Source organism: Drosophila kikkawai, chromosome 3R (genome assembly GCF_030179895.1).
Source record: "Drosophila kikkawai strain 14028-0561.14 chromosome 3R, DkikHiC1v2, whole genome shotgun sequence".
NCBI classification, from domain to species: Eukaryota; Metazoa; Arthropoda; class Insecta; order Diptera; family Drosophilidae; genus Drosophila; species Drosophila kikkawai.
The window spans coordinates 23,241,054-23,263,453 of NC_091731.1; the positions used below are offsets into that span (position 1 = coordinate 23,241,054).

General features: G+C 46.9%; 1 protein-coding gene across 3 annotated transcripts in view; it reads left to right on the forward strand.

The window, feature by feature from the left end:
- Nucleotides 1-22,400, forward strand: part of LOC108083749 (lachesin) — a 128,173-nt gene that overhangs the window by 98,512 nt on the left and 7,261 nt on the right. For all 3 annotated transcript variants that reach the window (XM_017179665.3, XM_070287163.1, XM_070287164.1), the window contains 7 exons: nt 3,863-4,063; nt 9,177-9,317; nt 9,857-9,988; nt 10,815-10,912; nt 16,687-16,916; nt 19,437-19,832; nt 20,220-20,278. In XM_017179665.3, coding sequence (XP_017035154.1) covers nt 3,863-4,063; nt 9,177-9,317; nt 9,857-9,988; nt 10,815-10,912; nt 16,687-16,916; nt 19,437-19,832; nt 20,220-20,278 — 1,257 coding nt within the window. The remainder of the gene's footprint in view (nt 1-3,862; nt 4,064-9,176; nt 9,318-9,856; nt 9,989-10,814; nt 10,913-16,686; nt 16,917-19,436; nt 19,833-20,219; nt 20,279-22,400) is intronic.

Consider the following 22,400-nt stretch of genomic DNA (forward strand, 5'->3'; position numbering starts at 1 on the left):
GTCGTGTGAATTTTTCATTGCGGTTTCCCGCCAACAACAGCAACAGCAATAGCAGCGGCAAGAGCTACAACGAGCAAGCAAACACAGTCAGAGCAAAAACATTTAACAACTGGCAAACTGGCTGTAACGGGCTGTGACTGTAAACTCGAATGCAATAAAATTCAAAACACAAAAACCCCGTCATTGCGGCCATACAAACGCTCATTACGCTTTGATGGAGAGCCGGCGCTCGAAACTATTACTATTACTGGTCCTAGAACTGGCCGGGCGAGACCGGCGAGCGAACGGAAATGGAATCGTACCGCAAAAGTTGAAGTTGTGCAAACAGCAGAACGGACCACTTGACTCCGGACTGCGGACTCCCGGACTGAGCACTCCTCACCGACTGCGGATGGAGTGCGGCGGTGCAGCGGCGGAGGCAACAAAGTTTCAATATTAATGCCATTTACAGTTCTAATTTCGCTTTTTACGTACACACACGCACACTTAACACACTCTGGCAAACACTGGCAAAGTTTAGCAAGAAGTTGCAGATAAGTCGGACCCCGAGCCCCGTGCCCCTCGCCATTGTATGTAGTTTGCCTGCGGCGGCTTAGCCGCAACATCGTTTATCTTCGGGGGTCATCATCTTATAATATTGGCCTTTCCGACATGCAATAAATTGCGCTCAGACAAACAACATGTCCGTTGGTCGGCCTTTGGTCCGTCGCCTGCTGCTAGGCTGCCACACTGCGAGAAAACTCAGCTCAAGGCAGTGGCGGCGGCGGGGGGCTGGCGATGGCTGGCATATTGCGCATACGCACAGTATGCCCGGAGCAAACACACAAAGGCGCTGTTGCAACAATGCGAGCATTGGCCATATTTGAATTGGTTATATGTATTTGTTGTGTGTGCATGTGTTTATGTGTGCCTGTGTGAATGTATGTATCTCTGTCACTGGGTGAAGTGTAGAAAACTAAAAGTTGGCTTTCGGCTGTAAACAATGAACCGTCGGCTCTCTGCAGCAGGACGTGCGGTCGGCCATTTGTCCAGGAGGCCGTGTTTATGTGAGCCCAGTGAGGATGAGCCCGACATACAGAAACCGAAATGCTTTTACCGAGTTTCCGCCCCATGCCAGCCACTCGTTCAGTCTCATCCGCTTTTCCCCACTTTCCCCACATTCCCGCTTTTCCGCTTGCCGCTCGCTTAACGGCGCAATTGTTTGCATGTATTGTTGTCGTAATGCCTAGCCTGCCCCGCCCCATCTCGCCTCCCTCTTCCCTCGCTGTGTGTGCCTGTGTGCGTTTCTATTTAGTTTAGAACACTTAAACCGGAAATTGAGGCGTTTCGTGTTTTGCTTGTTTTCGTTAGATTGTTGTTATTTTAGTTAACAATTTATTTAGTTGCAGCCGGCAGTGGCACACACATGGAACAAGGCTCCTTATTTATGTGAGCCGTGCATCGGACAAGAGTCCAGAGTCGGCAGTCAGAGTCTTTAGTCCTGAGTCCCGGAGTACCGATTCTCAGCCTCGAGTCCTGCTCAATCTTGGCTTCTTGAGAGCAAGAGGCTGCTGAATGGCGCCTGCAGAATAATTATGTTCGTACTCCGCAAGGAATTAAAGTCTCTCTTTTGATTCTAAACACGCTTTCAGGGAAATTTCTTAAAAAAAAAACCCTTAAATTCAATTTCAGTCCATTTCAAGCACCAAAGCTGCCCCCTTTTACGGGTGTGGATTGCAATGCCATCGCTCCTTCTCCATAACAAAGATATTTCTTTAAATAATTGCCAAACCAACACACAGGCCCGAAACATAAGCCTGCCAATTAGTCGGAGCTCGTTGAAATTAACCAATTGTGTGCTTTTCAAATCCCCCAATGAAACCAAATAATTGACAGACTGAAATTGTATAGTGCAGTTCGACTTGTGCAATTTTGATGCCTTTTGCCCAATTTCCATATCCCTGCGCAAAAATTCGACTTGGCAATGTACCAGCAACACCGACTGACGTTGCTTCATTTATAACTCAATCAGGCGGCTAATATGATATGACTGCACATCGCCAGCACGTAGAGTACGTATGTGGCAACACTTGCCACTCGGTGCCCCCCCCTAATTCCTAAGCAGCCTGCCTGCGAGGAGTGGGTCTTCGTGGCGCAAAGCCCACAACTCAATGCCCTCGCACCTCGCCGCCCCAAAGAATTATATTTTCCGTTCTCTGTCGAGTCTCTCTGCGGCAGGGACACCACACCACCCATCCACACACAGGCCCAGCGACCACAATTCCTCCTTCTCCTACGGCAAATCCGCCACCTACTCCACCGCCAGCAGCTCCTCCTTTTAGGGCACGCTAACGACAGCAGGTGGTGCTCGTTTATTTATTTGTTTTTGCAGTGCACTGCGCCTGCATAGCCTGCCGCCTCTCAGGTTTTCAGCCTTACAGCCTTACAGCCTGGCAGCCTTCGCCGCCACCGGAGCTCGTACCTTGGCTTGTTGATGTTGTTGAACTCATTGCAAATAAATACGCTTTTTGAATGCGCATGTAAATGACTTCATAAGCATTTTATTACGGCCCAGCCAACTCGGGCTGAGCTCCTGCTGCACTCGCACCCGTTCTGGTCCTGGAACTGGAACTGGTGCTAGGTGCATGTCCTAGTGTGTGGCTCTGGTGTGTTTGCGTACGGGGTAAAATCAATTTGAGAAAAACGAGTCGCCTCTAAACAGCTGAGTCCCAGGTAATGGCATAAATATTATAGGTTTAAAATTTTTCTAATAAAATAAATATCTTAACGGTAAGATTCTAGTACTAAGAAGCACTTTATTTAACTTTAATAAATATTCTTAAATTTTGACTTGCTTTTAAAACAAAGCAGAGTTATCGATGCTATTTATCTGAGCGCAGCTGTGCATAATTCTCCACTACCTTTGATTTTTCGGCAGCAGAAGAGCACACTTAGTCATCGATGGTGGGCAAAATTGTTTTAATTTATAATGAACGCCACTCGTTGGCGCCGAAACACGGAAGTCATACATCATTAGTAGCAAATCCGGTAGCTTCAATACACATTTTCAATACTTCCACTGCCACTTCCACTGACAGTTCCCCAGCCATTGGGCTCCACTTCCGCCCCTCCTTGTTTCGTGCTCTGCACGCGCGCGGAAATTTACATCGAGGAACTCACATAAATTGAAAAAGGAATCACAATTAATGAGTTCGATGAATACGCCATTGCCAATGGGCTGCTGTACGTGAATGAGTGCTGGAGTGTATACACATTAGGATGGACCTTAAGATATATTATTTTTGGTTAAAATAATATAAAGAAAATAACATAAATTTAGAGTTAGCAGTTTTGAATATGCTTTGAAAAATCAAATCATGAAACGCCACTCAGTGAGTATTAATGGTCCACCCTAGCTTAGATGTGTTCACATGTGTCTGGCTGGCATCCTTCCGCTAGGCAGTCTGCTGGTACTGTTCCTGCCCCTGCTGAAAGCATCCTGGTGTCTCTGACTGCCTCTCATTCTGGCATATGATTGCAAATGCCGCACATTAGCGGATATCAAGTGGATGTTACTGAGTGCCTGTCTGACTCTCATCCAGTGTTGTTGCCGCCGCCTGTCTGCGGTTTATATTCCACTCTGGATCTGGATGTGGATCTGCCTTTGCCTGCGCGTGTGTGTGCGGGTCCATGCCAAATTGAATTCCTAGCCTTTTTAGATCCTTTGAAGCGGCCCGTAATTGAGTCATTTTAATTCTGACTTTTCAATTTGTGCTGCCAATGCAACGCAGCCACTTGAATCCGCCATTCGATTTAATAACTCTCGAACGAAAATTATCAATTATGATTCCATACTGATTTCGACATTCGATTCCACTTGCAGACACGTACGTTGTGGCCTGGAAGCGCGGCATTGCCATACTGACCGCCGGCTCTGTGAAGGTAACGCCCGATCCTCGCGTCCGCCTGGTGAACGGATTCAACCTGCAGATCCGTGATGCCCTGCCCACGGATGCCGGCGACTACATCTGCCAGATTGCCACCATGGATCCGCGCGAAATCACCCACACGGTCGAGATACTAGGTAAGTACTATAAAGACTACAGGATATACAATATATATGGACTACTCACGCAAATTTGTGAACGACTTTTCGGCACTTTTGCATTGTTATGCAAAGTTCCAATCTGCCGGATTGACGTTCCATGGGATTTTTATGGGCGAAATTTATGCGGCTGGCTCAAATCACTTGGGCCCCATTGTTAGGCCTCATCATACGGGCACGGGCATGGGCACCTCTCCTCCGGCTGAAAGGCTGTGTTGTGTGTTGGTCAAATTAACATATCCTTACGTCCTGAGTGCCTAGTGCTTAGTGCTTTATGCGTCCGGGCCACTCAAATATGCAAAGTAGGTTTGCCTGCAACTTGGCCGCTTTACGGCCAAAGATTCAATAGAGAGTGGAATTTTTGAAGCGGCGAAAAAATCAAAACTAATCTGCCATTTGCCCGGAATCGCTGCTCATCCCCCGAAATCCTCGGGCCCGGCTGCCTGCATCCCTATCCCCCGGAGAAGCCGGCTGGAGCGGATGCAAATTGCTGCTCCTTTGGCTCCGCTTTAGCTCTGTTCGACTATTTCCGGAAGCGGGGATGGTGAGGGAGACCCGGAGACCCGGAGATGGAGACCCGGAGAGGTCGCCTAACAAGCTCACGACTCCGGCCGGGCTTTGAGCTTTGTTTCTTTTCCCAGCTCCCTTTTCTTCGGCCGGGCTTCTAATCAGCAATGATGAATAATTTACATATATTTCCCCCCAATTACAATGTTGCCCTTTATTTGCATACGCCTCCTCTCTGTGTGTGCGTGTGTCTGCGTTTGAGGCACGCCTTTTAGCCAGGCCAACACTTGCCTTTAACTGTTCCACGAGTCCTGGCGATGCGAGTGTGTGTGCGGTGCATGCAAATTGCGATACAATTCCCCAAATCTCCCAAGTGCTCCGTCTCTATCTGTGCGCGATTGAAAAATAGTTTTATGGCCGAATTTAAGGCGCTTTAAACACAGATGTATGGATTTTCGCCCGAGCATTATTTCAAAGCAGAGGCCGGCCTATAAAAAATGCGTATTTATTTTAGCAGCCACAACTTTTTTCATTTGTCATTGAAACTTGGTCCTGGCCCTGGTCCCAGACCCCTGTCCTGGCCTGTGGTCCTGCTCCTGCTACCAGCTCCCTTTTCCAGCTCCTCTCTTTTTTTGGGCGTCGCCGCAGGCAAACATTAAACGAAAACCTCCTTGGGTGCGGGAAAACACAACCACGATGACGACAAAGAAAGACCCAGGGAGAGCGAGCGAGCGGGAAAAAAGTCGATTATTGAAAAGTTTTGTTTATTTTATGTGTTTATTATGCGCTCCGTTTGCCAAATAATGATCATGGCCAGAAATATTTCGTTTATTGAACTTCGCAGCGCACGTAAATTTCTCGCCCAGTTTTTGTTGTTCCCGCTGTTGTTGTCCCCCAATTCCCCATTATTGTCAAAGGAGAGAACAGGGAAAATAATGCGCTGTCGAAGTTTTTATAGGCTCAGCAGCAGACACGGTCGGACAGCAGCCCCGGCATCCCCCTGGCTCCGGTTCCCGAAAAATCAGAAATCCAAACCCAAACCGAATCCGGCCAGCACCCAACGTATTCGTATATAAATTTCATAAAGTTTGCCGCTCTCTGGCATCTCGGCTTGGCAGTTTTTACGAGCGTAAATTACTTTCAGTTTGGCTCACACTAAAGATGAAAAAATAATGTGCGCCACTGCCAAAGTTTTGCACTTGGCCGGCGCAGCACTTACAAAGACATTAGCCCGGCGATGGCCAAAAAATGGAGCAGTCTCCGTTGCCCCGGATTGCTGCGGATCTGCCCGTGGGCAAGGGCAAAACAATGGCACAAAAGTTTGCCCGTTGACAAATCTTTTAATACGGCCCGGGCATTAATATCTGCTCCCAGTGCCCTCTCTTCTTGCTCCCCCAATAATTGGAGGAATAGCCACGCGGACATGGGACAGGCAGCAGTGTCCCGGGACATCTGCCACTCACCTAGCTGGGGTCTAACCAGCGAGGCTTTAATATTTGATGAGTCCGCCAAGGTTGGTATCTGTGTTGGCCGAGCGCAAACTAGGGGAAGCTGGCAAAGGGACGGAATCTGTGTCAAGGACTTGAAAGCATTTTCGTCCATTTAACCCCGCGGAATACAGCTGCAGCGGGCATTATTCATATGACGTTTAATAAAACCAATTAGGCTTCGACATGCCCATCCACAATCCATCCATTAGCCGGTGGCAGGCTGTCGCCACTCGGTTTGGTTTCGGTTTGGGTTATGCTGTCAGTGGCGGTGTCGGTATCGGTGTGAGGCTGGGAGTGGGAGTGGGTGGGATTCTCCGCCCAAATCCAACCGCAAAACATTATGTTGTGCGGTCGGGCGTTGCGGCAATTTGCACATTTTTATCACGGCCATCGAACCGCTTTTTAAATTCCTTTTTCGCGCGTGACTTTAATGCGCTTCGCTCGGAAATCGGATTGCCTCTAGCTCAAATCGGTGTGCACGGCGCTTGCAATTAGCGGCGTAATTACAGGACCTGCCGACCGCAAAGGTCCAAGGAGAGGGCTCTACTTAAAGTATCGATAACAATGGCATCATCGAACCGGAAACCATAATTATTGCACCGACCGTGTGCGGTTTGGCATAGAGAATGAAGCTGGTGGCCGTGATTTATATGCACAATATGCCAAAACAACTGGACACGGCCACGGGCGGAAGGAGTGGAGCGGAAAAGCCCACATCGGCCGGAGACGGATGCGGAGACAGGTGTGTGGAGAAGGGCGGCATTTAATTATGGCTAGCACAATGGGCGGAACAACAATGTTTGTACAATAACAAAGGATGCTGGGCTGCTGCAAGAGGGCTGGGATAGCCGAGGTGTGTCATAATTATATGCCACAAGGACGATAAACAAATGCTGAGCACACACGAAGGAGCCAAGGAGCCGGAGCCGAGACAAATTACCAAGAGGACACTTGGCCAGAAGTGAGCCCACAATTAAATGCCCAGCTCTCGGCAGCCGCTTAAGTTTTGGCACCAACTTTATCGGCTGCAACAGAATATGGATTTAAATTACTTAACAGACATGCCCGAAGTTTCCCTATGCCGCCCACAATCCGGCGCACTTAAACTTTAAGCCAGCTCGCTGGCAGAGCAGCATGTGTGGGTGGGTCTGGTCCGGGTTTGCCTGCGAGTTTGAGTGTGCAACTTTGCGAGCCGCAAAACCAGGGCCAGAAGTTGAGGCACCACCACACCAGCAACCGGCAACCGGCAACCAGCCGTGGATGCCTCGAAATCAATATGAAACAAACTCTGTCAAAACTGGCCGCAACCACCACTCCTCGTCCTGATACTGCTTCTGGACCTACTCCTGCTGCTGCTCTTGATCCAGATACTGCGGCCACTGCGGCAAGTGCTTTGAAAGAGCTGCTTATTAAAATTTTTGCCAGCTGCCCGCAAGCCATTGAGCCAGCGAGGCACATAGTCAGTCTGGAAGCTTGAGACCCATTAAGTAGTCGTCATCTGCATGACATTACACGCCGCAATCCACGTATTACAAGCCGCACAGTCGAAATCAATTTCAGTGCCGGGTATTGAGTATTAAAAGAGCTTTGGCCCCCCCACGGCCCACAAGTCTCCCGCAATGGAGACATATTTATTGAATTCAATATGCGAGTATACAAAGCGTGAGAATATTGGGAATATTCCAAGCGCAAACACACACTTACGACCTCGGCAGCCAGCCCTGCCTGCCCTGCCCTGCCTTGCCTGCAACTTCATTGGCGAGTCCTTGCCGAGTCCTTTCGCTGCGCCTTTTGCCGGGCTCATGATTTATTACACTCTAATGCATATTTTGTGGCTGCAGGAGGACAGAACGCTCCACACTCCAAGAAAATACAAGGGACTATTGGGAAATATTATTTATTTCAAAAATAATAATAACGCGTACCAGAAAAGGGAATACTTTTTCGTATTATTTGTTAGCAAAAGTTGTAGACTTGCTGTCCGATTTTCCCTCTGTGCAGACATGACCTACGAGCTGTGAGCTGTTTGTGCTCCCTCCTCCTGCAGTGATCAATTGTAATTTTCTTTCGAATGCAAATATCCTTGGGAGGGCGAGAGATCCGAGCTGAGCAGCCATCCTGGCAGGGCTTATTTGTTTTGGCCAGAGCAATCGAATATATTATTTGATATATTGCAAATCGTATGTGTTTTGAAAGAATTGCATCAATAACACATGTTTGTGGGGCCACTCGCTTGGCTGGGTCTGTGATAATTTGATTGGGACCTAATCAGAGATGCAGCCCGTCCCGAACCCCTTTCTTTCATTTGGTTTTCCGTCTACAAAAGTGTCTCCGTGCGCCTTTTGGTTTATGGAGCTGTTGATACTGCCACTTAAATGTGGCTATTTCTTAGGGAAAAGAAAACAGCAGCACATGGCCCCAATTTATGGGCAAGCCAAATGAACGAATTCCCCGAGAGCTTAAACCAAACAAAAAGAGAGTAAAAAAAACCGAGACAAAAAATAAACTCAGCACAAAATCACAAACTCTGAGGGCCAACAACGGCCGCAAAAACAAAGACCGAAGACAGCCACTGGCCTGTTTGGCTGCCATTTTCAAGTTAAAAGAAAAACAAAGCAGAAAAAATATAATAATGCATAAGAAATGTCCATAAAATGGAATGAAGCCATCGACTGGAGCGGCAGCTGCCATTGTCCTTGATTTAGACGCCGCACAGCGGACATAATTTTTAACAGCTGTAAAATAATGCCGCCGCAAGTATAAATAAACGCCGGTCCCGAATTAAATCAAACTATGCCCCAGCGGGGCCAGAACGGGGAAATGGGGAATCAGGACTGGGGGGACTGGGGTGGAGATAGGGGTCGAAGTCGGGGTCCAAGTCCGAGTTGGAGACGCGTAAACGCCGCTTTCTCCCATTCAATTTGCATTCGGGGCGCATTTATTTATTCAAATTGTGTGATGTCCTTGCCGAGCCCACTTTGCATACATTTCGATGGCGGACTCGTGGACGGCGGGGGACACTGGGATACTGGACCCAGTTTGTTTGGCCATTTCTAATGTGTTTTTTCTCTCTTCTCTGTTTATTTGCCCGACAGTGCCACCGAGGATTCATCACATTAGCACCGGCGGACATTTGCAAGTCAAGAAGGGCTCGTCGGTGCGCATCGAGTGCTCGGCCACGGGTAATCCAATGCCGAATGTGACTTGGAGCCGCAAAAATAATATTTTGCCCAACGGTAAGATTGTGCATAAGTGCCGGGACCCGAGAGCCAGCAGTCCGACAAAAGGATGCCACCAAGCAGCCGCACAAAAAACCAAACAACCGAGTAGAGAGCGACCAAGGACCAAGCAACCAGAGGCCACGCAAATTAAAATCATAAAGAGCAACAAAGGACGGGCAATGGGAGGCGAGACGAGGCAAAAGTAAATGAATACAGTCGTAAAAGAAACTTTAAACAATTTCCATAAAAATGGAAAGTCAAAGAAATTATATGCCAGCCTCGGTTTCGTCCTTGCTCCTCCTTCTCTTTTTGTTATTAAATATAATGCCACACGCTGTGTGTGTGAGTTGCGTGGCGTTGTTTGGCGGTTACGGCTGACCGGTGACCCCGCGGTGTCCGGCCGGACATCACTGTCACTTGGCTGCACGTTGATTCCACGTAATTGGCCCTGTCATTCCTTGGGCTCCGGCTTCTGGTCTCTCCGAAATCCTCGACTCCCACTCTTGGTCCTGGCTTTTTTTATTGAGTTGCATTTTTCATTTGCTCCGTTCCAGGCGAGGAGAAGCTCCACTCGCACGTCCTCTCCATCGAGAATGTGGATCGGCACAAGGGCGGCGTCTACATATGCACGGCCAACAACCGAGTTGGTCAGCCCGCCTCCAGCCAGGTCGTGCTCCATGTCCTGTGTAAGTATGCCACTTGCACCCATATAAGTACACTGAAGAAATATTAAGGGAGGGATTCTTACAAAATTATTTATATAAAGTAGGTGCTCAAAGATAGGCTCTGAAATATATAAAAAAAATATTTAGAGCTGGTTTTTAAACATTTTAAAAAGTTTATTTAAGAATAATTATTTACTCAAACCACAAATTCTATATTTTTAATGTTAAAAATAGACAAATATTTCTTTAGTAGAAACATCTGTTATAATTTGTAAAACCCTTTACATTTTAAAATTTTATTTTGAAGTGTACTCCATACAATATAAGCGAAACGAATTAATTTTTTTCCGGGCCCTACTGTGCCACGGAGTTCGACTGTCAGTTCAATTTATGTCAAATCTGATTTCGATTTCGAACGGGTATTGACTTTTAACGCTCTCACTTGCAGTCGAGTAGATGATGATGGAGTCCTGGCCATGGCCAGCGAGGGGAGAAGGTATGTGGAGCCACATACATACTCCCCACCGCAGAGAAGAAAGGACTTTTATTACATTTACACACTTACCGACATTTATTGGTTGACTGGCAATTATTGAAATGCCTTGCGGGTACCACCGGCCATTCTGACATTTATTAAGAATTTATATGTAATTTTGAAGGGGAGTCGACGCCGGTCTTTGTCCTCCTCTCCGGAGGCGTCGCCATTACATGTGCTAATTACACGGCTCCCATCACTATTTACACTTTCTGGCCCCGATGGCTGGCGGGGCCGTTTGGCCATTGATTTTTCGCGTTCGCCAGCATTCATGTTATTAACTAATTTCTTAACGTTCTTTCCCCTGCACAGTTTCGCCGGAAATCTCTGTGGAGCGTCCCGTGGTCTTCTCCGGCGAAGGGCACGAGGCCACGCTGGTCTGCATCGTCCATGGCGAAACACAGCCCGAGGTATGTTTTAATTAAATTTCGTACATAAATTTTCATTATCGCGCTTGCTCACTCGGAAACACACGACGCCACACAGCGGCAGCCCAAACAGATACACAAATAGATGTCCATAGATATATCCTGGCGATAGATTTAGCCAGTTCTCCTGACCAACACCGACTCCGACTCCGACTCCATTGTTTCGTAGAAACCAGAAGCAGATGGCTGATGCCACAACGCATTAATTAAAAGTCTACAAAGGCAAATTGAAGTGCACTACAAAGTGCAGATGAGGGATAAGGGCTAAGGCGACGGGCATAATTTTAATCAAACATCGCTCACAATAGTCCTACCAAAAGAGGAAGACATCATGAAGACCCCAGCATGTCCTTTTTGTCCCGCTGCCATTGCAGTTTCGAATACGACTTTTTCTGTAGTAATTTCGACTTCACATTTAGCCGGCTTGCTCTCCTTCTCGGCTGGTGTTTATTTTTGTGCTATGCGCCTTTTGTCGACATTTAAATTAATACGCTCGGCTATAATTCAAAGTAAAATTGCGGAAGTTGCCAAAGCGGAAGTGAGAAGCGGCGAGCTACCGAGAAAAAAACGCAAGAGAAATGCCAAAGAACTGAAAGGAAAACCCAAAATGACATGGCGCACACACAGGCGAGAAAGGGAGAGCAAAAAAAATGGGGAGAGCAGGGCACTAGGGTGATCCTGTGTGAATTCAAATAATAATCACAAAACTATTCTAAACAAAACGTATTTATAGATTCAAACTGACTTTAAAGATAGTTAGTTCAGCTAGTAATATTAAAACTACCTTGTATTTAGATTATCTTGCAGAAAACAGTTACATTTAATAGATATTTTTAAATGAATAAATCTCAATGGTTGTCCTTTTTTATTAACAATTACAAGAATATTAATATAAAATTAAAATACATACAAGTACATTTCCTAGCATTTCACTGTAATGTAGTTCCCTTCAAAGTCCCACTCTAAGAGCCACAATTATTTAAAAGAACTCTGATACAGATCCACCCTAACGTGCTCAGAGGAAACCCAAATAATGACTTGCAACCGCAAATGTCAATGCTTAAAATTATACAGCTCCCGTTTCATTTCACTTTGTTTCGTTTCATTTTGGGCCAGCTTCGTGATAAGTCAGTGACTGCCCTGGCTCTGCCCCTGCCCCTGGCCCGGCCCCTGCTGCCTTCCCGGGTTCCCCGAATTCCGACAGGGCATTAAGTTTTTATGCTATTTAATTTTTAACATTTTTTGTGTGTTGTGCTGGCCCTCGTTTTGTGGCCGCAAAGAGTTGACTGCTTTCCAGCGAACGGCGTAACTATTTATTTGCAGCTAGCTGCAGCTTTTTATTTGCTCTGTCCGACACATTTCATTATAGTCGTTCCCCTTGTTCCGCCCACTCCTCTCTGTCCCGGCCATCTCCCCTCTTGGCCATCTCGGCATTAACGTCAACGCCTCCTGCTTTGCATTGTGCATGCCATCGCCAGCGCCATTGCTGTTTGACGGAGCGGTGGGCGGCGAGGCGTGGCATTTAGTAGTCTTTGGGAATGGCATTTCCGCATGCAATTTTTACATTTGCTTTTCTCTCTCCGTTTGCCGGCTGCAGTTCGTCATTTTCCCTTCATTCATTTAATTTTTTGTTTCAATTTCATTTGTATCCCTGTAGCTAAGTGTATACAATTTAACGCTTCCTTTTCGGTTTTATATTCTGGTTTTCCAACGAGCCTCAAAGTACTTGGGTCTGCACACATAAGTATTCAAGTGTGCCACAAGCGTGAGAGTTTTAGATTTTTATTTTTTGAAGGGAGAGTTTTCCCGCTCAAATTTTAATTAGAGAATTCATGCACATGTCAGGCAAAAGTCCAGTGCAAAAGTCCAGTAGTAACTTTACACATAACTGTGGTATTTTAATGCACACAGGCTGTAAATTCCTTTGAATGGAATTTCTGATCTGTCATTAGCTGTTTGCAAATGATGCGAAACAAAGGTGCAAGCGCTATCCAGCCCGCCAATAAGCTAATGAGTCCTGATGGGTTGTTGATGTTGGTGGCTATTGTCCTGCGACAGCGTGTAGTTTTAATTATGTCTTGTCAAGCCAACCGAACCCATTTTGATGCGTGAAAAACCACAAATCAGAGACCACGGGGGCCGCATATTAATTATTGAGAGAGAGCGCTGAAAGCCCCTCCAAACACACACACACTCGCAGACATCGCACTTATGTGCATATTTACATATTAATTACGCATTGCACCACAGGCCCAAGTCTGGCATATTCATAATCCATTGATATTGTCGATTTGATGCATAATGAATATCATAAACAAGCACTAAGCTGCGCCCATTCCCCTGCAAGGACACGAGGATAACAGGGCCAGAGTACACCGGGACGAAGGGATAGCAACAAAGTCATTAGAGCAATTGTCATTAACATGAGCGACGGCAATGAGACAACATCATTATCAACGTCATCGGGCGGCTGCGGCGGCGGCGGTGGCGGCATTGTCAACGATGTTGTCGCCGTCATCGATGTCGGACGCATTAAACATGCAGCAGCATTTGACAGAGCCATCAACGTCAGCAGCTAACAGCATTAATGGGCGTCCGCCTGGACAGCAACTGTTCCCTAATACGCCCACCCATCGCACACCCACTCACACACACACAGACGCAGTAAACACTCTACCCCCAAAGCCACCCATATCCCTCGCCTAACAACAAGGACCCTTGAACCGGACCGATGATGAGCTTTCATCGCTCGTCAGCTCGCCCAGTGATTGCAGCCATGCCGCTACTATGGCTTTTAATTATTTTGCAAATTAATTTCCAAATTGGTAATTTTCTTCACATTTACACACACTCAAACAACACACAGACACACACAGCGCACGTAATGAGTTTTTGTGTCGGGCGAAGGACTGCAAGTTGGCCTATTGGCCCGATCCGAAATGAGATGTTTAGATGGCGCAAAATTGCGACATAATTACAGGATTCGCCGGGATGGAAATTGCTTGCCGGCAACGACACGGAAACTGCTAGATATATCGCATACATATAAAGTGGGTATTTATCGGGAAGCTGGCCTAGGGATTAGGGTGGATTGTACTCTCAATCGAAGCTGAAAAAACATCAGGGAAATCCAAAGTGAAAGCATGCTACCTATTATCAGTTAATGTAGGATTAAAGCTTAGGGTTTCTTTAAGAGATAACCAAACCCTAAGATATATTAATTCACTTGTTAGGGCATAAATCTTAACGCATATTTTAATCATTAGTAAACGTACAAGCCGAAGTTATTATTATTTCAGCAAAGTTCTCAAGTATGTAATATAAAAAGCCCTTATCCAGTTTGCTTCCCTTTAACAAATAAAATCAAATTTCAAACTCACAATCAAATCGGCTCAAGTGTCCTTTAAAAGAGTCTGTGAAGTTTGAAGTGGTTGCCAGAGTATTGACTTAATAATTCTGCCACTCTAAACTGCTGTTAAACTGCCGTAATTAATTACGGCCAAGTTATTTATTGTCATTATCTAATATCTATTAGCATTTCCCTGGGCAGCAACTTTGGGGAGCAGCTGGCCAGAGTCCCGGCCAATTGGTCTAGGCAACAACTTAAGTCAAACTGTGGCCATTAACGGCGACACCAGCGCTCCACCAATACCACCGCGCCAGCAACTCGGCAACTCCGGTGCCACACGCAAGGCAACTCTCGTGTGTGTTCGTGCTAGCGTGCCAACGCTGCGTATGCGTAATTCCCACATGCCTCTTGCAATTATTTGTTGTTTCCCTTTTTCTTTGGCGCGTTTTCACTCCCAGCTGCCACACACAAACACCCATCTAACAACACTCTTCCTCTGGCAATTTCCGTTGTGCCAGCGAGCGAAGGTATTGCATAATAGATTGCCAGGCAGGACGAAGGGGATGGGCAGGAGCTGGAAGAAGGGCAGGCGAGGCCAGAGTTGGCTGCGGCACGCATACTCTTTTCTTCCTTTTGGCTGATTAGTGTTGATTGGTATTTCTCGCTTTGCTGCTCATCAATGCTAATTTTTCGCCGCTTCTCCATCTCATTGTGCTTTGTTTTGCTCCGGGAGCTTCAAAGTTTGCCAAGTTTCTTGTTCTTGTCCTGGTTCCGCCTCGCCACGATTCGATTCGTTTCCTTTCTCTTGTTCACGTGCCCGCCTGCAAAGAAAGCATTTGAAAATTAAGCGCAAGTGCAAAAGATTGATTGGCGCAACATTTGCGTGGATCTATTAATGAAGTGCACACAGACCGGCGGCCAATCAATCGCCCAGGTCCTGGATGTAGGATGCAGGCATGGCTCATAACAGCATGGCGGGCAAGCAATTAATTCGCTTAGCCATCTTCTGCCGACGGGCAAAAATATTAAATAAAATAATTTCTGTCCATTTTTCTGCCACGTCAACACTTACGCCTCGTTACGCACAGTTGAGTTGAGTTGCGCTGAGGCTGTGTCAGTGGCGCCAAAAAGATGATGATAGCCACTGCTGATCCAGAGGCCAGACTATAGCTTAAATTAGGGAAGGAGCGTTGAATCAGCGGCAGCTGGAGAGAACAAACGCCATGAAAAACGCAAACATCAACAGTTCGGACAAATAACGGCAGGGGAGCTGGGAAAAAAAGGGAACATTTATGGCAGGACGGCATAACTGTAACTGCACACGTACGGACACGGACACGGCCACGGCCAATGGGCGGATGTGTCTAAGCGTGTTTGTGTTTGTGAGTGGAAAATATGACAACACATATGCACTGCTGACAGCCATTTTAATGGAATGTGCGGCCAAAACACCGCCGCCGGCGTTAACTAATCTCACCCGGGGAGCAGCAAATAAATACTAGACTTGAAAATAGAAATAGAAACGCCATAGATAGCCAGGCTATGTATAGAATAACCCACAGTCCCATTCCCCCCCGCCTCTGGTCCGTAATTTTTTCATCTATTTGTTTTAATATCCCTGCGCCTTTGTGGGGACTGGAGATTGGATTTTGGTATGTGCGTCATGCCGTGGAGCACCTGCTGCCGCCATGTCCCCTCGGCCCCTATCCGCTGTTAATTCGTGCGTTCTGTCCTTGCTTATCTGGCGACTGCGGCCCGTATCCCAGCGTATCCCGGCTGTGTATCCCGCCGTATCCTGTCTGCGAACTGTCAGGGCGGCGACAGGCCGGCGCTGCAGCGACTCGCGTTCAATTCATTTACAAAACACGCACAGCCCGTCTGTCAGTCCTTGTAGTTCGCACACGAACCACGTGGCGTCGGGTCCTTTTGCGGGATATGTTTGCACAGGACTCGGATTCGGCAACGAATTCGGGCGTGGAAACGGACCCCGATTCCGATTCCGGCGCACTTGACACACAAAACATGTTGTCGAATGTTGGCTGAAAATATGTAACAAACAAATAGAGACAAACAATGCGGAATCGAAGATGAATTTCATGTGAGAGAGCAGCCATGTGGAAAATCTGATGGAAAATCAATACTCTTTGGCGGGCACGTCGATCTGGTTTTCAATTTCAACAGGAATTACGCTTAATTGACGCTCAAGTGACAGCCGCACGAATTGCAAGTGGAGGAGGAGGAGGAGTCGGTTGAGGAAGTCCAAGTGGAAGTACTCGCCGCAAATCGTCTTAACTTTTGCCCCATCTCATCCCACCCCTAGCCCAAGCTCAAACCCAATCACGCACACTCGCTCGCCAGCCGGCAACTCGTGCTCGCCTCGATTGACCAAGTTTTCAATTATTTACAGGTAATTTGGTTCAAAGACACCATGCAACTGGATACCACGGAGCGGCACATCATGGAGACGCGGGGATCCCGGCACACTCTGATTATACGCAAAGTGCATCCGCAGGACTTTGGCAACTACTCCTGCGTGGCCGAGAACCAGCTGGGCAAGGCACGCAAGACCCTCCAGTTGAGCGGAAAACCGAACGTTGCCGTTTTTAATTCGCCGCCAATCAGTCAGTACAAGGACAGGTAAGTGCAGCACGAATACGAACGAAAGTGGGCACTGCGATGGCCACTCCTTTTGAAGGCAGTGTGCCGACACGTGGCTAGTTAGACAACGAGACCTATCCGCCTAATTACCACAGCCAGAGCCATTCACTACTCGATGATTGAGCATAAAATGCAAAATCCGTGACAAGTGTGCGGCTTTACAAGCTGATTGGACATTGGACCTGGCACGAAGATGATGCACTGCACCCGCACTGGACAACTTTATTAGATTCATTCCGTTGACTGACATGGCAACCGACTGACGTTCGGACAGCCCTCCGGGTCGCAGAGCTTATACTACGTTACGTATGAAACTTTTAATTGGATTAGCTGTCATCAAACACACACGCACACACACCGTCTTTTAAGTGGGCAGACAAAGCGAGGTGGAACAGGGGGGCGAGACAGTCAGCCAAGCGACAAACAAGCTCACATCTCATGTCACACTCGTACAAAATGGGAGAACGACAGCTAGATAAATTTACACGGACTGGAAATGGAGTTGGCCGTGCCTCTGTCAATGCCATATCCACTTCCACCTTTCAATAATTGGACGCGAATTGAATCCAATAATCTGCAAACATTTTCTAACTGTGCTGTGAGAGAGCAGAGCGAAGCCATTATAATTTGGGCCAGAGCCATATTGCGCATACGCCCCGTTAGTGCGAGCATAAAGCAACTCTGCAAAAAGCAACTAAGCGAGCATCGGCCATGTCAACTTTTGCGCTGATTTCATTCCATTTCATTTGGTTTGATCCGCTGCCACTGCCGGAAACTGGTGCCGGCAATTAAGCTACCAAAAGGCCCCCCAGCAGCCCCGGGCACACAAAGTACCAAAAGCGATTCTGGCGCCAGTCGCCGGCTCTTCAATTGTTAATAATCATTTTTATTGCCTGCGTTAGTTTTATGCTATATGCGAAAACTTTTCTGATTGGCGTTTTATGTTTTTATTGTGACCAGGGCCAGGCCCGAGACTTCAAGTTATTAGTTCGCATGGCCCAATAATCATGTAGAATACATCGAGGGCAAAACAAATAACGGCAGCCGTGCCGACAAAACAGGAAGGCCGAAGGACCTCTGTTTACGGACTGGCAAGCTAGCAGTCTCCCAGGCTCCCAAGCTCCCAAACTCCCTCTTCATTCCGGTGCTGATTAGCATTCAAATTGTGTGCCGACTTTATCGCAAAGCAATGAACTTGCGCCTTTGTAATGGCGAATTGCGACATCCCTGGAACGAGGATGGGGCCACCTAATTAGTTGTTTACTCGAGCAGCTCCACTGGAGTGTGCCCATAAATAACTTTGTCCATCAGCAGCTCCGGCGACTAATGAGCTGCTCCAGCTTAAAGCTCAGTGTCCCCGGGGGAGATCGACAACCTTTAAGCCAGCGGGGCCAATGGCCAAAAATGCATTTAGCCCACCCTTCTCGACGACTGGCTAGCTCCCTAATCACGGCATGGCACAGTGCACCGGGCACAAGTCGGGGACCGGTCATATAACTTCATTTACACTTGAACTGAGAATGTGGCAGGACTGTTAGCTTCTCGGTTGAATGGACGCATTGTGCGAAGAGCTCCAGCTCCTGGTGTAGCTTCTGGAGGCGGCAAGCGGGGCAGCTGGGCAAACAAAGAGCCAATAACAAAGGAGCAAGCTGGTATTACGTTAAGACTGCAGCAGCAGAATCGCAGCTCGGCAACAATGCAGCTGGGAGTTGGCTCATACGCAGTATCTTAACCCGGCCATTGTCGCCAGCCAAGTTGCCATTGATTACGATGTTGTTGTCATTCTGGAAGCTGCCGGTTCTGCTCCCCTGTGCTGACAGGTCGAAAAAAGGGCAAATCGACCGAAAAATCACGGGAGAAAAGGCTGATAGTAATAAAGTTTAATCAATTAGCCACAAAATTCCATTCCACGAAATTAACTGTAAAGCCTTATTTGCTTGATAAATTATACTAAAGTTAAATTAAATAATAAAAACTATTTTTATACATTAAAACCACAAATATCATACCTGATTCATTTATAGTTTTTAACAAAATAAATTTTAAGAAATAATAAAGCTTTCATATTAATAAATAAAAGGGCAAAGTTATCACAGTATTAAAAATATATTATAAAGTAACTTTATTCCCCCCAGTCTAAATTGTTAATGTCCCATAAAAAAAGGTAACCATAACTTTAACTTTCGTAAAAAAAAAACAAATTTCAATCAGTTTCTCCAAAAAATCGACATATATGTCCGGGAAACGGACAAAGTGGATGCACTGACGCTCTTGCGTTGGCTTTAGTTACTCTTTCAGCTTTTGTTGCTGCTGACGTGACTGAAGCTTGCGTGTTTGCCTTAACTGCAGCAGCAGCAGCCCTCAATGGAGAATTTAACAATTACATATTGATTGGAAGCGCCTCGGAAGAAATCCCCCGCCAACTGTTGCACGCAAAAGCTGCCGATAACTACCACAGCCAACCCTCTAACCCGTCACTCTTCCCCATCCCCGTTTCAGATACAACATCTCCTGGGCCGTGGACTCGCACTCACCCATCGAGGAGTACAAGTTGTCCTTCCGCAAGCTACCGCAAGGACACGAGGTCGTTGGCAACGCCATCGACTCGCCCTCCTCCTCGCTGTCCTCGTCCTCCTCGCTCTCCTCCTCGCAGATGTACGGCTCCGGACTGCATTCGCATCGCTCTGGCACTGGCAGCAGCAGCATGGCCGGACTTGGAGTCGGTCTCGGTGGCAACTACGCTGGCTACGGCAACGTGATGCACTGGGGTCACAACGACTGGCGCAATGTCGTCCTGCCGGCCATTCCCCTATCGCACCACTACGCTCAGGGCATGAGCTATATGGTGCGCGGCCTGGATCCTGACCAGCACTACGAGGCCACCGTGCAGTCCAGGTGGGTGAATTCTAAAAACAAAAAAGCATTTGCAGTTACAGGCAATAAAGGCAATTGTCTGTGCCAGGATTAAAGCGAAATAAGGAGCACAGTGGTCTAAAAAGTTATATTTTTATGTAATTTTAGTAAAGAGAAAAAAAACAAAATTGCATTGTAAAAGAAATGTTGTACTTTAATAGATTTTTATTAATATATATTTTCTTATTTTCTTATTTCAACTCCACTGTTCGCGGTGGCCTGCTAATTTGGCCACTAGAGGTATTTTGTATGGCCGCAGAACAGTGGAGCTGTCAGCGCCGGTGCATTCGGCTCGGCTTATTAGCATATTAATACTGGCTAATGTTCCCGAGCTGCATTATTAATACGGAGAATGCTTATCAATTGCAGGAATCGTTACGGATGGAGCGATTTGACCAACAGTTTTGTCTTCTCCACATCGTCGAATGGTAAGAGCTAGCTTGACTATCCTTTGTGTTACTCTTTCAATAGATAAATAAGGAAAATTATTTTTTAAAGATACATACTGTATCTGACTTAATATCTAAGTATTTTAAAGTATTAATACCTCGGCTAGTCGAGTTTCAACTGAATTCTTATCGGTTTTTATACCTTCTGTTGCCGGCCGCATGCATTATTATTTCGAATTATTCGCCGTTTTTGCAGATAATCTGCAAAAATCACAGCGAAACTGAAGCTTCGCAAACAAACAGAAAAAAAAAATGGAAATCGCTTTGTATCGCGGGAAAATATGTTCTGGCTGTCATAACTTAATGCTGTTAAATTTATTACTGACGAGGGCCCAGTGAAGCGTAAAGTGAACACGTCGTAGTCTCTCGTTTGTATTCGTTGCAACAGCTTTAGCCATAATATCGCACTCACACTTGCACTCCATCTGGCACAGGCACAGCATGTCAGTTAAATCACACATTTTTTTGTGCACTCTCAGGTGAAAAGCGAGTTTTATTGCAGCCTTTGGACTTTAATGAGATCCCTTTCAGATCAATTGAAGCATACCTAATTGGGAATATTAATAAAGCTGTCTGCCAAATGGCGCTTCCTAGCCTGACACTATTATTTTTCAGTTCACCCAAGTGTGTTCATCAAGTATACGCCGCGTTGTCAGCAAATTTAAGGGAACGAGGATGTGCATAACTAATTGATGGCAAGTTCGGGCCACACTTTTGACTCTGCATAATGAGAATCGAAAGCCAAATGGGAGCACAAGACCCTCGCTAATTGGATGCTGGTGGAGATCCTGCCCCTTTAAGACATAAACAAAGATGCGGGCCCAGCCAGCCAGGTGGTTTGGGTAGACCGTTGAACCTCTAAATGCGCACTCGAAATCCATTTATATGCAAAACTATTGTTGCATTGCATACGGAATTTCTGCGGCGGGAAAGCGGCGAAAACGGGTGCGCCAGAAAAGCGATTTTCCATGCAAATGACGCACATTTGTCGGCGCCGGCACTGGCTCCAGAGCCAGAGCCAGAGTCAGGACCACAACCAGAACCAGAACCTGCGTCTTGCCATCTTTTGGCTGCCATGCGAAATGCATGCAAATGCAAATAGTGCACAGTTCAATGCCGCTGTTGAGGCTGTTGCAGTTACGCTGATGGGTCTGCTGCCACGTTGCCTGGCAAACAAACGCATAAATATGCAGTCGCAACAGCAAGGGAAGCAACAACAAGAACAATAACAAAAGCCAAAAGAAAGATGCAATAAACACGCACATGGACGAGTGAGATACTTGCACAGAATCGTCCTGCGAGGCGGCGGAAATTTAATAAAGCAAAACGTGAATGCCGCACAGAGAATGGCGAATTCAGGGCGCAGTATGGGCCAGGAAGGCGGGAAGGTATCAATGTCGCCTGGCAAGACGTGTTGCTTTTGACGGGCTGAACTGCGACACGTATACCCGTATCCGTAAGATGCTTCGCACAAAGCTCTTTCAGTGAACTTCATTACTCGCGCCATTGAAATGCGCAGTTCCGACGGTTCGCTTTCAAAGCGCTACTTCGTTGGCGGCAATTTATGGCTGCGTTTTGTGCTAATGGAAATGACTTCATTATATTTTCCAAACACAAACAATTTACGCAATTAGTAGCCGAGCATGCGATGCAATAAGAACCGCAGCGCCAATACCACCAACAACAAGGTGCAATCCAGCAAAGCGGCAACTAATGAGCCTCGAGTGTCATAACTACAACTGCAGTCCTCGCACAATAACAGTAACGGTAATGCCAAAGGACGACAATCGTCCCAACAGATACCGTTATTACCCACACATACACACACAACAGGGACACCAGAGGCAGAAGAGGAGTAGCGCCAGTTCATTTACCCGGGCTACGTGTCCTCGGGTCCAGGACTTTAGCCAACATTCGTGGCTTTGGCCTGGCCACTGAGAAAGAGGAAAATGACAAGAGGGGGGAGCGGCAGGACCTTCGAGCATTTAAGATCCCAACAGCCACAATATAACAGGCTTCCAGAGGTAGACACATTCGTGCTGGAAATGACGTTTGCGAAAACACTGCACTCCTACAGCTTCCACTGAATCTAGAATTCAAC